General features: G+C 52.4%; 1 protein-coding gene and 1 non-coding gene across 2 annotated transcripts; both read right to left on the bottom strand.

Moving 5' to 3' along the window:
- Positions 1-4295: 4295 nt before the first annotated feature.
- Positions 4296-7025, bottom strand: Gjd3 (gap junction protein delta 3). Its single transcript, XM_047546066.1, has 2 exons — positions 6945-7025; positions 4296-6168 (listed from the first exon to the last, which is right to left on the bottom strand). Exon 2 carries the CDS (start codon positions 6162-6164, stop codon positions 5271-5273), a length of 894 nt encoding a protein of 297 aa, XP_047402022.1. The 5' UTR covers positions 6165-6168; positions 6945-7025; the 3' UTR covers positions 4296-5270.
- A 4694-nt stretch (positions 7026-11719) lies between these two features.
- Positions 11720-11792, bottom strand: Trnap-cgg (transfer RNA proline (anticodon CGG)). The gene has a single exon. It is a non-coding gene; the product is annotated as a tRNA-Pro (tRNA).
- Between the last annotated feature and the right edge of the window lie 692 nt (positions 11793-12484).

The following is a 12484-nucleotide window of genomic DNA, read 5'->3' as shown; positions in this document are numbered from 1 at the left end:
CGATTTTTCTTTTTTGGGGGTACTGAGGATTGAACCCAATGGTGCTTTACCACTGAGCCACGTCTCCAGCCCTTTTTACTTTTCATTTTGAGGCGGGGTCTTACCAAGTTGCTGGGGCTGGCTTCAAACCTGGGATCTGCTCCAACAAGTGGCTAGGATAGCAGGTGGGCAGCACCGTGCCTGGAGGGTAACTTGGCATTGGTAGCCCGTTCCCACTAAATGCCAACAGGGTCCCTCATCATGGTGACACCTGAAACAGCGGCCCCCCCCATGCTAGAGAAGCCCTCTGGGTTTGACGTCGTTTTTTTATTGGCCAACAGTTGCTGTGAAGAAGTCGCTCACCTGAAGCACTAGTGACATTTTGGGCTAATTCTTTGCCCTGTGCCTTAACAGTTTCCCTGGCCTTTTCTGGTTAGCTGCTAGCAGTGCCTCCTCTCCAGACATTGCCAGATGTCCCCTGGGCCAGTGGGCAGATGGCCCAGGTTGAAGCACTGCTCTAGAGTCTGGTCAACACGGGCTGATGTGCTCTGCCCTGAGCCAGGGTCTGACCTCCACAGGGAGACCCAACCAGAAGACGATGGGTGACTGCAATACTGGGCAGAGGTGTCTACCAGGCCTGGGGTGGGGCTCAGAAGCCTTCCTGGGAGAGGTGGCCCCTTTCAACCCTAAGCGAAAGAGCTCGGCCAGGTACAGAGGTGGCAAGGAGATTTGCATGATCAGAAATTGTCAGCAGCTTTGTGTTTTAGCCATTTCCAATTAAAAAAATTTTTTTTCAGGTGTCCATAGATCTTTTTTATTTTATTTTATTTATATATGTAGTGCTGAGAAGTGAATCCAGTGCCTCACACCTGCTAGGCAAGCGCTCTACCATTGAGCCACATAACCCCTGCCGGCCATTTCCGATTTTGATCACAATGGTGAGAGAGGTGAGGCCATGGGGGCTCAGGTCCAGGCCGGTTCAGGAGCTGGATCCAGTTTAAGCCTCCAAAAGGTGTTTGGGTTGGACTTGAATGACAGGAGCAGAGGCCCCGGGTGTTCTCCAGGTCCACCAGTGACGGGGCCGCCCTGGGCGGCTCTGAGGGGTTGTGAAAGGTAAGCACAGGAAGGAGAGGCTGAGGGGGCTAAACAGTGGGACTAGGTCACTAGGTCCAGGAAGGCAGGGGGTGGGGCTGGCAGAGCCAGCAAGGTTGCAGAACAACTGGGAAAGTTGGGGTTGCTGTTGGGGTGCCATCACCCTGTGGCTCACTCCACTCCAGTCACACTCCAGCCACAACAGCCTCTGTCCATTTCTGCCTCTGGACCTTTGCACCTGCCATTCCCCCCACTTGGATGCTCTTCTTGGAGACAGTTTCATGGCTAGCCCCTTGCTATGTTCTCAAGTGTCACCTCCTCGGGGATGTCACTCTCCCCTTCTTCTGACAACCACCTGACATGTATCCTGTACCTATTGATTGTTGCCTTCCCTTCTAGAACATCAGCTCCCTGAGTGCATACACTAGAGCTCAATATATGCTCCACACCATACAGCAGCCACCAACCACGCATGGTGACCGAGCCTCGGAGATGTGCTGGTCCAAACTGAGATGTGCTCTAAATGTAAAGTTCACACCAGCTTCGGAAGATTTTGGGTAAAAAAATGTAAAATATCTTTTTAATGTTGGCAATAAGCGGAAATCACACTATTTTGGATAAAAGGAATTAAAGAAAATATAGTCCTAAAACTGACTCCACCTGTTTCCTTTTTGTTTTTTAATGCGGTTAATGGAAAACTTGAAAATCCATATGTGGTTCACATCCTATTTTTTTTTTTTTTCCAGCAATAGTGGAGATGGAACCCAGGAGCACTCTATCTCTTAGCTACACTCCCAACACTTATTTTTATTTTATTTTATTTATTTATTTTTGGTACCAGGGTTAACCACTGAGGCACTTAACCACTGAGCCATATCCCCAGCCCCTTTTTATTTTATTTTATGTTAGGGTTTGGATGTGAGGTGTCCCCCAAAAGCTCACATGTGAGACAATGCAGGAAGGTTCAGAGGAGAAATGATTGGGTTGTGAGAGTCTTAATCCAATCAGTGAATCAGTCCCTGATGGGATTAATCGAAGCCATAGTGTGGTTGAAGGAGGTGAGGATTGGGGTATGGCTGTGGTTTTATATTTTATATCTGGAGAGTGGATTCTCTCTGCTTCCTGATAATGCAAACTGCTTCCCTCTGCCACACTTTTCAACCACGTTGTTCTGTCTCACCTTGAGCTCTGAGGAATGGAGCCAGCGGTCTATGGATTGAGACCTCTGAAACCGTGAGCCCTCAAATGAACCTTTCCTCCTTTACAGTGGTGCTGGTCGGGCCATTTAGTCACAGCAACAAAACAGCTGACTAAAACATTTTATTTTTTGATTTTGAGACAGGAACAACTCACTAAGTTGCTTAGGGTCTCACTAAGTTCCTGAGGCTGGCTTTGAACTCGAGATCCTTCTGCCTCAGCCTCCTGAGCCACAGGGATAACAGGCAAGCGCCACTGCACCTGGCCCTAACCTTTTAAAAAAATTTTATTTTAATAGAAGTTCTTCCTAAGTTGCCCAGGCTGGCCTTGAACTTGAGATCCTCCTGCCTCAGCTTCCAGAGTCCTTGGGATTATAGGTGCCTGTCACTGCACCTGATTCCTCACATATCATTTTATCAAATGATGCTGATCTTGATCTTTGCCTGACACATGGTATATACTCAACAAATATTTTTTGAATGAATAGATCTAGAAAACAGCTATACATCCACGTCTGCACTGAAGTACTGGGGACCAGGCTGTAGACTGGACTCTCATCAGAGATGGAGGGGCGCCACGGGAGGGTAGGTGTGTACTCAGGCATGGTCATGGCACTGGCCTGGAGACTGCTTCCGTTTCTCATCCAAAACTTTTTTCTGCTAGTGTGTATAGTAGGGGGCACGCTACCACTGAGCTACAGCCCCTGCCCCTTCTAATTTTATTTTGATACAAGGTCTCCCTAAGTTGCCCAGGCTGGCCTCAAACTTTCCTTTTTTTTTTTTTTTTGGTACTGGAGATTTAACCCAGGGGCACTTTACCAAGAGCTATACTCCCAGCCCTTTTTGTTTTTAATTTTGAGTCAGGGTCTTAGAAAGTTGCTGAGGGCCTCACTGAGTTGCTGAGGCTGGTCTCACACTTGGGATCCTCCTACCTCAGCCTGGTGAGTAACTGGGGTCACCGGTGGGCACCACTGTGTCTGGCTCCATTGAACATGTTTTATTAAGCACTATGTAGACACAATGCCATGGATCATGAATGGAGAGACAGCGAGCCATCCCTCAGGAGCACAGGACTTAGGGTACTGGCTTCTTCCTTCCCTTGCTTGAAGGCATCTATTTTTTCCCTAGTGAGACAGCAGACAGGCAGGCATTAGTGAGGGGAGGACAGGCTGCAGAGGGAGGCTGCTTCTGGCAAAGAACAGCATGTCCAAACTCTTGGAAGCAAAGCAGGCATGGGCTTGTTAAGAACGGAAGATTTGGTATGGTTTGGAGCACAGAAACCACAGCAAGAGGGCTGGGGAGATAGCTCAGTTGGTAGAGTACTTGCCTTGCAAGCACAAGGCCCTGGGTTCAATCCTCAGCACCGAAAGAGGCCATGGGGCCAGAGGCCTTTGAGTGGGGCCCGGCTCTCTGCAGCCTCTCAAGGCTCACCAGGGTGCTGGCCTTACCCTGAGGGTGAGGGTTTCAGCAGGGAGGTACTGAGCAAGTCTCTTAGGCTGCTGCGTGGCACACAGGAGGGGAAAGAGTACAAGGAACTCCGGGAACTTGGGAAAAGAGGCAGAGTGGGCACTGAGGTCAACGGCAGAGCCAGATAAGCAGGGTTGGATGGAGTCCCTGAGGTGTGGTGAGACGGTGGCCTCTGGATTTGTCATTTGGTCCTGGGTGATCTTATGGATGATGTCCTCACTGGAGTGGTGAAGGAGGAAGATAGATGGGGGTAGAGGAGAGACAGGCAGGCACAAGGCAGCTGAGTGGACAGTCCTTTGAATGCTGGTGGGTGGGGAGAGTGAAGGTGGGGAAATAGGCAGGAGCCTGTTTCCGGGTGGAAGGGGGAACGGCAGTGGGCGAGAAGGCTGAAAATGAAAGAGGAAACAATGACACTAAGCTGGACACAGAGTCTGAGGCAGGAGGATTGCAAGTTCAAGGCCAGCCTGGACAACTGAGTGAGACCCTGTCTCAAAAAAAAAAAAAAAAAAAAAAAAAAAAAAAAAATTAAGGAAGGGCTGGGGATGTAGCCCAGTGGTCTGGGATCAGTGTCGAGTACTGAAAACAAAACAAAAACAAGCAAACACACACTAGTCTGTCCTGCCCACTAACCAACTTGACTCTGCCTCCAAGTGAGGGCCCAGCCACCCTGACCCAGGCACTGGTGGAGAGCGTGGGTGCGCTCACAAGCCTACAGGACGGAGGCCTGCCGCTGTGAAGGGGTGCCTCCTCCCCCCACTTCCCATGTGGCCTCTCAGGAAGGGACATCTTCCTGGGAAACCCTCAGGTGGGCTGGGTTGGGGCAGTAAGAAGGGAATCTTATGGCCCCTGCTGGCCTTTGGATCCTGGCCATCTGTGCAGTACATGCCAGTGATCACACACCCGGCTCACACAGGATGTCCATTACACATGTGCAGCAGCACACATAGGACATATACGTGTCTGTGTGCACATTTGTACGCATGCACTGTTCACTCAAGAGGTCCATGTGTCTATGTGAACATGTACGCACAACACATTTAGGAGGGATGAGTTTGTACACGTGTGAGCACCTGCATGCATGGATCTCACACAGGACTTGCATGTGCACACGCGTCACAGCGTAGTCATGTGTTCATTTGTGAACACTCACCAAGAGTCCACATATGGACATCACTCCTCTCTGAACAAGGACAGCGCCTGGGAATCTGGTCTCACAGTTGGTTTTGTCTCTACTGCAACCAGGTCACTAGCTGCCTTCCTCCTGTCCACTTCCCTTCAGTCCCCCTGGCCTCCTCCCTTCCCAACAAGATCAGGGCATCAGGGACGCGCCTTAGTTCATTCTCTGCGACCCCAGCATGGCTGCTGCCGGCGACACCTGAGCGCATTACTGCAGCGCTACGCCTCCCCGGGCCGGTCCACCGCGCTCAGGCAGGATCCTGCGGCAGTCCTTTCGGAAGCCTCTTGCTTCTGCGGTAGGGACCCGGGTGGTGGGGTTCGCCCTCGGATCTCACCGTCCGCACTGGGCAGGGCCCACCGCTAGATGGTCAGGTCCTGGCGGACAGTGGCCAGTGACGCCTTGCTGCGGCCACTGCCCCCCTCGCCTTCTTCGCTGTCACCCGCCGGTGCCCGATGCGCATAGGCGGGTGGGGCGTAGGGATCGAGGCCCGGGCGCCGCGATGGCAGGGCGGGCGGTGGCGGCGGGAGCAGCTTCCGCGCTTCCTCGTGCTCACGGTTGCAGCGGTTGTCGCGCTCCCCGGAGCGCGAACGGCCCTTCCAGAGCAGGTGGCCCAACTCGGCCACGCTGAGCAGCGCCGAGAGCAGCCCTACGGCGAAGTAGAAGACCACGAACACCGTCTTCTCCGTGGGCCGGCTCACGAAGCAATCGACGGTGTGCGGGCAGGGCGGGCCAGCACAAGCGAAGTGCGGGGCCACGCGGAAGCCGTAGAGCAGCGCCTGGCCGCCCAGGAAGGCCAGCTCGGCCAGGAGGCGCAGCGCCACGCTCAGCAGGTAGCAGCGGCGCGCGCGGCGCGCGCGCAGGGCGCAGGGAGCGCCCGAGCCCTCTGGCCGCCCGCGCGCACACGGCGCTGCCACCTCCGCGCCGCCAGCCTCCGCGCCTCCAGCCTCCTTGCTGGCCTGGTGCATGGAGTAGATGACGAACAGCACTGGCGGCGCGGAGAGCAGCAGGATGTGGAAGAGCCAGAAGCGGTAGTGGGAGACTGGGAAGGCGCGGTCGTAGCAGGTCTGGCGACAGCCCGGCTGCAACGTGTTGCACACGAATTCCTCCTGCTCGTCCTCGAACACGGCACCGCCCACGGTGGCCAGCACCAGGATGCGGAAGATCAGCATGACCACCAGCCAGAGGCGACCCACGAGTGGCGATTGTAGTTGCACGGCGTCCAGCAGCGAGCCTAGGAACGCCCACTCCCCCATGGTGCTGGGGATGCAGAGGATAGTGAGGCAGGGATAAATGGAGACCCCCGCCCCTCCCACGCCCATGAGGTGGCGGTCAGTTATCTCTAACTTCAGGGTGCACCAGGGTCAGAGAGGCCTGGGTTCAGCAAGGTTTTGTGGGAGTGAATGAGTTAACAGCGAAGTCCAGGACCAAGGGGTCTGAGTGGAGGAGGTGATTCCGCCTTAGGTTCTCTTCCCTTTGGGGCTGGGAAGCAGCACCCCTCTGGAATTTAGCCACGGTCTGCTTGGGCCTGCTTGCCCTGCCGGGCTGGCCCCTATGCTCCTCCAGATTCCAGATTTTTGGGAAGGGACTTGATAGACCTGTAGGGCCAGCGCTTGACTTGCACTTATGGAAGCTGAGGCCCAGTGGCCGCGTATGCACGAATGCTTTCCACATGCAAGGGCCATGCCTGGAGCCCAGGACGCCAGGCCCTTGGGACTCCTGGGAGCATAGGGGAACAGCAGGCAGAGCCACTGAGAATTTCTTTCCCTGCCCACCATTTCTCTGTTCTTTTCACTGCAGTGAACTCCTGTTGGGATTAGGGGGCTGACACAAAAGCAGCCCCCACTTCTGTAACTCTTCAGGATTCCTGTTCTGGGTGTTCCTGTCCGCTCCTAACCCAGTGGTGGGAATGCGGCCCTCCTCCCACCTCCTCCCAGGCATCCTTCAGAATCTCCTGAGAACCTCCCTGACACACACAGTCCTAGGGGTCCCTCACAGCCCCTCCGTACCCCCAGACCCACAGCTGACCCACTCACCAGGAGTTGGGGTTGAGGTGTTAGAACCAAGAGCAGGACCTTGGGAGACAGCTGGGACCTGTTCCTCCTGGTCCCTCTTTCATTTTCCCTTTCGGATTTGGCTGGGATGGATGACAGGACAGGATGGCTGAGAGGGGCTAGCTCTCCCCCTTCTCTTAAAGGGACAGGGTGACCTTGTTGGCTGGCTCCACCCTGGGAACAGATCCAAGGCCACACCCCTTGCTGGGCTCTGCCAACCCTCCCTTCCCACCCCTCCCTCATCCCCTAGCTGGATCTCCATTTGCAGAAGAGGGAAAGGGTTAACCAAAGTCACACCCTTTATTGAAGGAACCAAGGGGTTCTTGGAAGCTCTTCCTCAAAAGACACCCCCAAACTGGAAGGCCTAGATCTGCTATAAATGTTCCTTTTGAAGGTGGTCTTTGGTGCTAGGGGGAGGTTCATGCTGTGTTGGGAGGTAGGAGGTTCTTACTGGTGTTTAGGAGGCAACAAGCACCTAAAGGTTTCTGGATCCAACCCTGCCACTTCTTTACCCTGGATCCAAGGAAGCTGGGCCAGCTGACCCCCAAGTTTGGTCTAGCTCACCGTCTTAATGCTCAGGTCTCAACCATGTTACAGAAAACCAAAAGCATTATGCCTGGAAAAGCCATGTGGAACAGCATCAAGGTATCCAGAGTGGCTGGCTTTGGTAGTTAAACAAAAGCTCTGACTTCCTTTCTGCTTTTCTGTAATTTCCAGATTTATTATGATGAACATGTTATTTTACAAGCCTTCTCCTCCCATCTGAAAGCTCTAAATTGATAGTCTTCTGTTGTAGGTGGCCAGAGAGGCTGTCCTAGAGGGGAGGAAAGTTAGGGTGGCTGATGGGGACCTGAGCAGCTGGGGAGGGGCATTCTGGGTTGAGGTGTCTTCTTTGTCCCCTCTGCCTTCCTAGGGGTCTGCCCAGCTAGCACACTGTCCCCTGCTCACTTGCGTACCTGCTGGGGAGGGCCCGGAGCCTGGCACATCATTTGCTCATTCAGTCCTCCTACCAACCCTGGCAGGAGGGCACTATTTACCGCTGGGGAACAGACTCAGAGGGTCTAAGCTACTTGCCTGCAGTCATGCCACCAGCAAACAGCAGGTCCTGGCCTCACACCTGCCTGACTGGTTCTGGAGCACGTATTCTTAAGCCTGTCCTCCCTCTGACCTGGCTGGGATTCCCAGGTGATGTCCCAGGGCCTGCCAGGGCCTTGTCTGGGGCTCGAGGGTGCAGGCACTGGAGGTGGGTCATGCCTGTCCTTCTAGGGGGAAGAGCACTGGGCCTTGCCTCCTCAGTGACACTTCCTCTTGCAGTCAGCCACAGCGACCTGCATGGTTTTCCCTTTGCTGATGGGGAACCCCTGGTCAGCTTTCAGGAAGGGGTGGGAAATGCACCCTCCACCCGCACTGGCTCAGGGGCCCACCCAGCCTGGAAAAACTGTAGGCTAACCCTGCGTGGGTGTGCCAGGGAACCTCCCTGCAGGGGTGCCTTGGGAGTGGTCCTGGGTGGGGGGTGCTGCCCTGGATGAAGTCCAAAGGGAACAGCACGTGTTAGGGTCCCACATTCTGAAAACAGGATGTGTGGAGGGGGCACTGCTGACCTCCCCCACTCCCTCCTCTACCTGCCATAGGCAAAGTTGCTGCTCGTCCCCTGCCCTCAACCACAGGGGTTCAGGGTCACGCCTCATCTCTCCTGACTGTCCAGGATGGTCCCTGCCCCATCCCTGTGGCCCCTGCTGGGTCAGGTGGTTGGCCCAGCCTGGAAAAACCCCAACAGACCCTGTCTGGTGGGAGTGGAAAGGGAATAGAAAGGGGCCGAGGTGTGGATAGGGTGGGGTGGGAGGTGGACGGCCCATGGTCATCCTGTACTGTTCCCCAGTCCCCAAAGTCACGGCCAGACATAGGAGACTCTATAATCTCCAGGGCTCATCCTCCTTCTCAGATAGCGCTGTTCAGGCTGGGAGAGGCGTCGCTGACGATGCCCAGAGCACGGGCCCCTCTTGGCCCTGCTTGAAGACAAATACCACTCCAAGTCCTGACCTGCTCCAGTCTGTTCCAGACACTTCACCCTGGTCTGCTGGGATTGTGGAGACATTTCCTTCCTTAGTCACAAAGGGACACACATACGCAGGCATGCACGTTTGTACTTATCAAGTTAATACTGGTGCCATATCAAGACATAACTGTATTTTCTGTCTCCTGCACCGCTTCTATATTTTAAAGTCTAGTATACCAAGCCAGACACCATGGTGCATTCCTGTAATCCCAGTTACTCAGGAGGGCAAGGCAGCAGGATCCCAAGTTCAAGGCCAGCCTCAGTATCTTAGTGAGACCCTGTCAATTCCCCCCCACCCCACCAAACGGAGGGATTGATCCCAGGAACACCCCACCACTGAATCACATCCCCAGTCCTTTTAATGTATTTTTTTTTTTTTTTTAAACTTTGAGACAAGGTCTTGCTAAATTGCTCAGGCTGGCCATGAACTTGTGATCCTCCTGCCTCTGCCTACTGAGTTGCTGGGATTACAGGCATGCGCAACCAGGCAAGATCCTGTCTTAAAATAGAATAAAAAGGACTGGAGATGTAGGTCAGTGGTAGAGCACCTGCCTAGCAGGAGGCCCTGGGTCCACAACCTACTACAGCAAAAAACATCTTTACAGAAAAGCTGCATTTTAGTGAATGAAGCTTTCCCCAGTAGTCCTACCTAAACTTAACCCCCTACTTCCTATCCCCTCTTAGCTTTATTTCCTTTGCACTGATCACTACATAACATACTTTATTTTTCTTATTTATCCTGTTTATCACCTACCACCACCACCCGCGCGGTCTCCCACGCAAGCCTAGCATATAGGATCCAAGACTACGGGATTTTTGATGTTTCCCCCCTGTCTGTCCCCAGCACTTAGAACACTGGTGGAAGTTCCATAATCTGTTGGGTGGGTAAATGGATGAAGCTGAGGGGGGTGGGGAGGATGGAGAGCTCCACATTGGGTCGCACCCACAACTGCTCACTCTGGTCTCTACGCCTTGTGTTTAACTTAAGTGGCCAACTCTGTCTCAGGTCAGTACTCAGAATGTGCAATCCGGGGCAGAGAGGAACCCTAAGTAGGCTCATGGTCAGAATCTCTGGCCTGGCTCGGCGGGCTTTGTGCCAGAGTCCTGGGCAGGGAACGAGAGGGAGTGGGCAATGTGCGCAGGTGGCTGGTTCTTCTGGGCTCCTCACCAGGCCCTTCTGCAGCCTCGCTCTGCTCCCGAGCGCTCAGCCCCAGGCTCCCAACACACCCCTAGGGCTCTGCGATTTTACCTACAACTGGGACCCGCTTCCTTTTCCCGCCTTGACTCCTCCTTCGGCTCTAAGGTTATTAAGGCTAGGCTTGGCTGTAGGAGTAACAAGAACACCAAACAGCGGCTCAACCAACAGAGAACTCGTTGCTTTCTCGCCGGGAAGGTATCAACGGATTCACGCAGCCACCGCACCGCGCCGATGTGGCCCAGCCCCTTCCTACAGCGCGCAGGCTCCCAGAAACGCCCAGGGCTGTCACGTGACCTGTCTATGCGAAGTCCTCAGTTAGAACATGCTCTCTGGGCCACGCCCACCTGCAAGGGAACCTGGGAAATGTAGTCTTGATCCAGGGGACCACGTGCCTAGGAAGGGAGGTTGTGACCCTCTCACTATCGTGCATCTGCTTCTGGTATTGACCCTCCATGCTGAGTTGGGGTGTCGGGGACACTCAATTTCTCCCAAGTCTGCCTCTGTACAGTTTCTCCTGGAGGAAGAGGGAAGTTTCTCCAGTCACCTTGTTCGCAGGCCCTTCCAAGTGACTGCACCTTCACGGGCCTCTGCCAAGCCCCATCCTTTCTCATCTTTGGGCAGAGGGGGTCACTACCTTCCAAGAGGGGGCCTCTGCCTTTCTCTTTCCTCCTTTTCACCCATGTTTAGGTTGCACACGTAGCAACCTTACTCCAGTGTGGGTCCTGCATTGGCCTTCATCTAACTGGCCAAAAGGCTTGAGAGTCACTCTCTTCCTTTCCTTGAGAGCCCAGAGTGAACTGGCAGGTGAGAGAAATTGCTCTGAGACTAGGGATGAGGAAGAGTTTGACTCTATAAGAAGGCTCTTTTTTTTTTTTTTCTCTTTTTTAAATCGTTTGTTCTATCAAGACAGCAGAATACATTTTGATTCATTGTACACAAGTGGAGTACAACTTTTCACTTCTCTGGTTGTACACGATGTAGATTCACACCATTCATGTAATCATACATATACATAGGGGAATGACGTCTGTCTCATTTCACCGTCTTTCCTTCTCCCAACAGCCCCCTCCCCTGCCCTCATTTCCCTCTACACAATCCAAGGGTCCTCCATTCTTCCCTTACCCCGCGCTGCCTCCCCTGTTATGTATGGGCATCCACTTATCAGAGAAAACATTCGGCCTTTGGTTTTTTGGGATTGGTTTATTTCACTTATCATGATATTCTCCAACTCCATTCATTCACCTGCAAATGCCATAATTTTATTCTTCTTTATGGCTGAGTAATATTCCATTGTGTATATATATACCACAATTTCTTTATCCAGTCATTTATTGAAGGCATCTTGGTTGGTTCCACAATCTAGCTATTATGAGTTGAACTGCTATAAACATTGATGTGGCTGTGTCAGTGTAGTATGCTGATTTTAAGTCCTTTGGGTATAAATGGAGGAGTAGGATAGTTGGGTCAAATGGTGGATCCATTCCAAGTTTTTTTTTTTTTTTTTGGTGGTGCTGGGGATTGAACCCAGGGCCTTGTGCTTCCGAGGCAAGCACTCTACCAACTGAGCTATCTCCCCAGCCCCATTCCAAGTTTATTGAGGCAACTTTGCTTTCCAGAGTGGCTGCACCAATTTGCAATCCCACCAGCAATGTACAAGTGTACCTTCCCCTCCCCCCATCCTTGCCAACACCTACTGTTGCTTGTATTCTTGATAACAGCCATTCTAATTGCAGTGAGATGAAATCTTAGGGTAGTTTCGATTTGCATTTCTTTAATTACTAGAGACGGTGAACATTTTTTCATATATTCGTTGATCAGTTGTCTATCTTCTGTGAAGTGTCTGCTCAGTTCCTTAGCCCATTTATTGATTGGGTTATTTGTATTTTTGCATTAAGTTTTTTGAGTTCTTTATAAATTCTGGAGATTAGTACTCTATCTGAAGTGTGTGTGGTAAAGATTTTCTCCCACTCTGTAGGCTCTTTCTTCACATTATTGATTGTTTCCTTTGCTGAGAAAAATCTTTTTAGTTTGAATCTATCCCATTTATTGATTCTTGCTTTTATTTCTTGTGCTTTGGGAGTCTTGTTAAGGAAGTCTGGTCCTAAGCTGACATGATGAAGATTTGCACCTAGTTTTTCTTCTAATTGGTGCAGGGTCTCTGGTCTAATTCCTACATCCTTGATCCATTTTGAGTTGAGTTTTGTGCAGGTGAGAGATAGAGGTTTAATTTTACTTTACTACATATGGACTTCCAGTTTTCCCAGCACC

The sequence above is a fragment of the Sciurus carolinensis genome, chromosome 3 (genome assembly GCF_902686445.1).
Source record: "Sciurus carolinensis chromosome 3, mSciCar1.2, whole genome shotgun sequence".
NCBI lineage: Eukaryota > Metazoa > Chordata > Mammalia > Rodentia > Sciuridae > Sciurus > Sciurus carolinensis.
The sequence above is the reverse complement of the archived record's forward strand: the minus strand, read 5'-3'. Positions and strand labels throughout refer to the sequence as shown.

What these genes read in the sequence shown, in the direction of transcription:
- Gjd3 (XM_047546066.1), bottom strand. Translation starts at nt 6,164, where the DNA reads ATGGGGGAGTGGGCGTTCCTAGGCTCGCTGCTGGACGCCGTGCAACTA.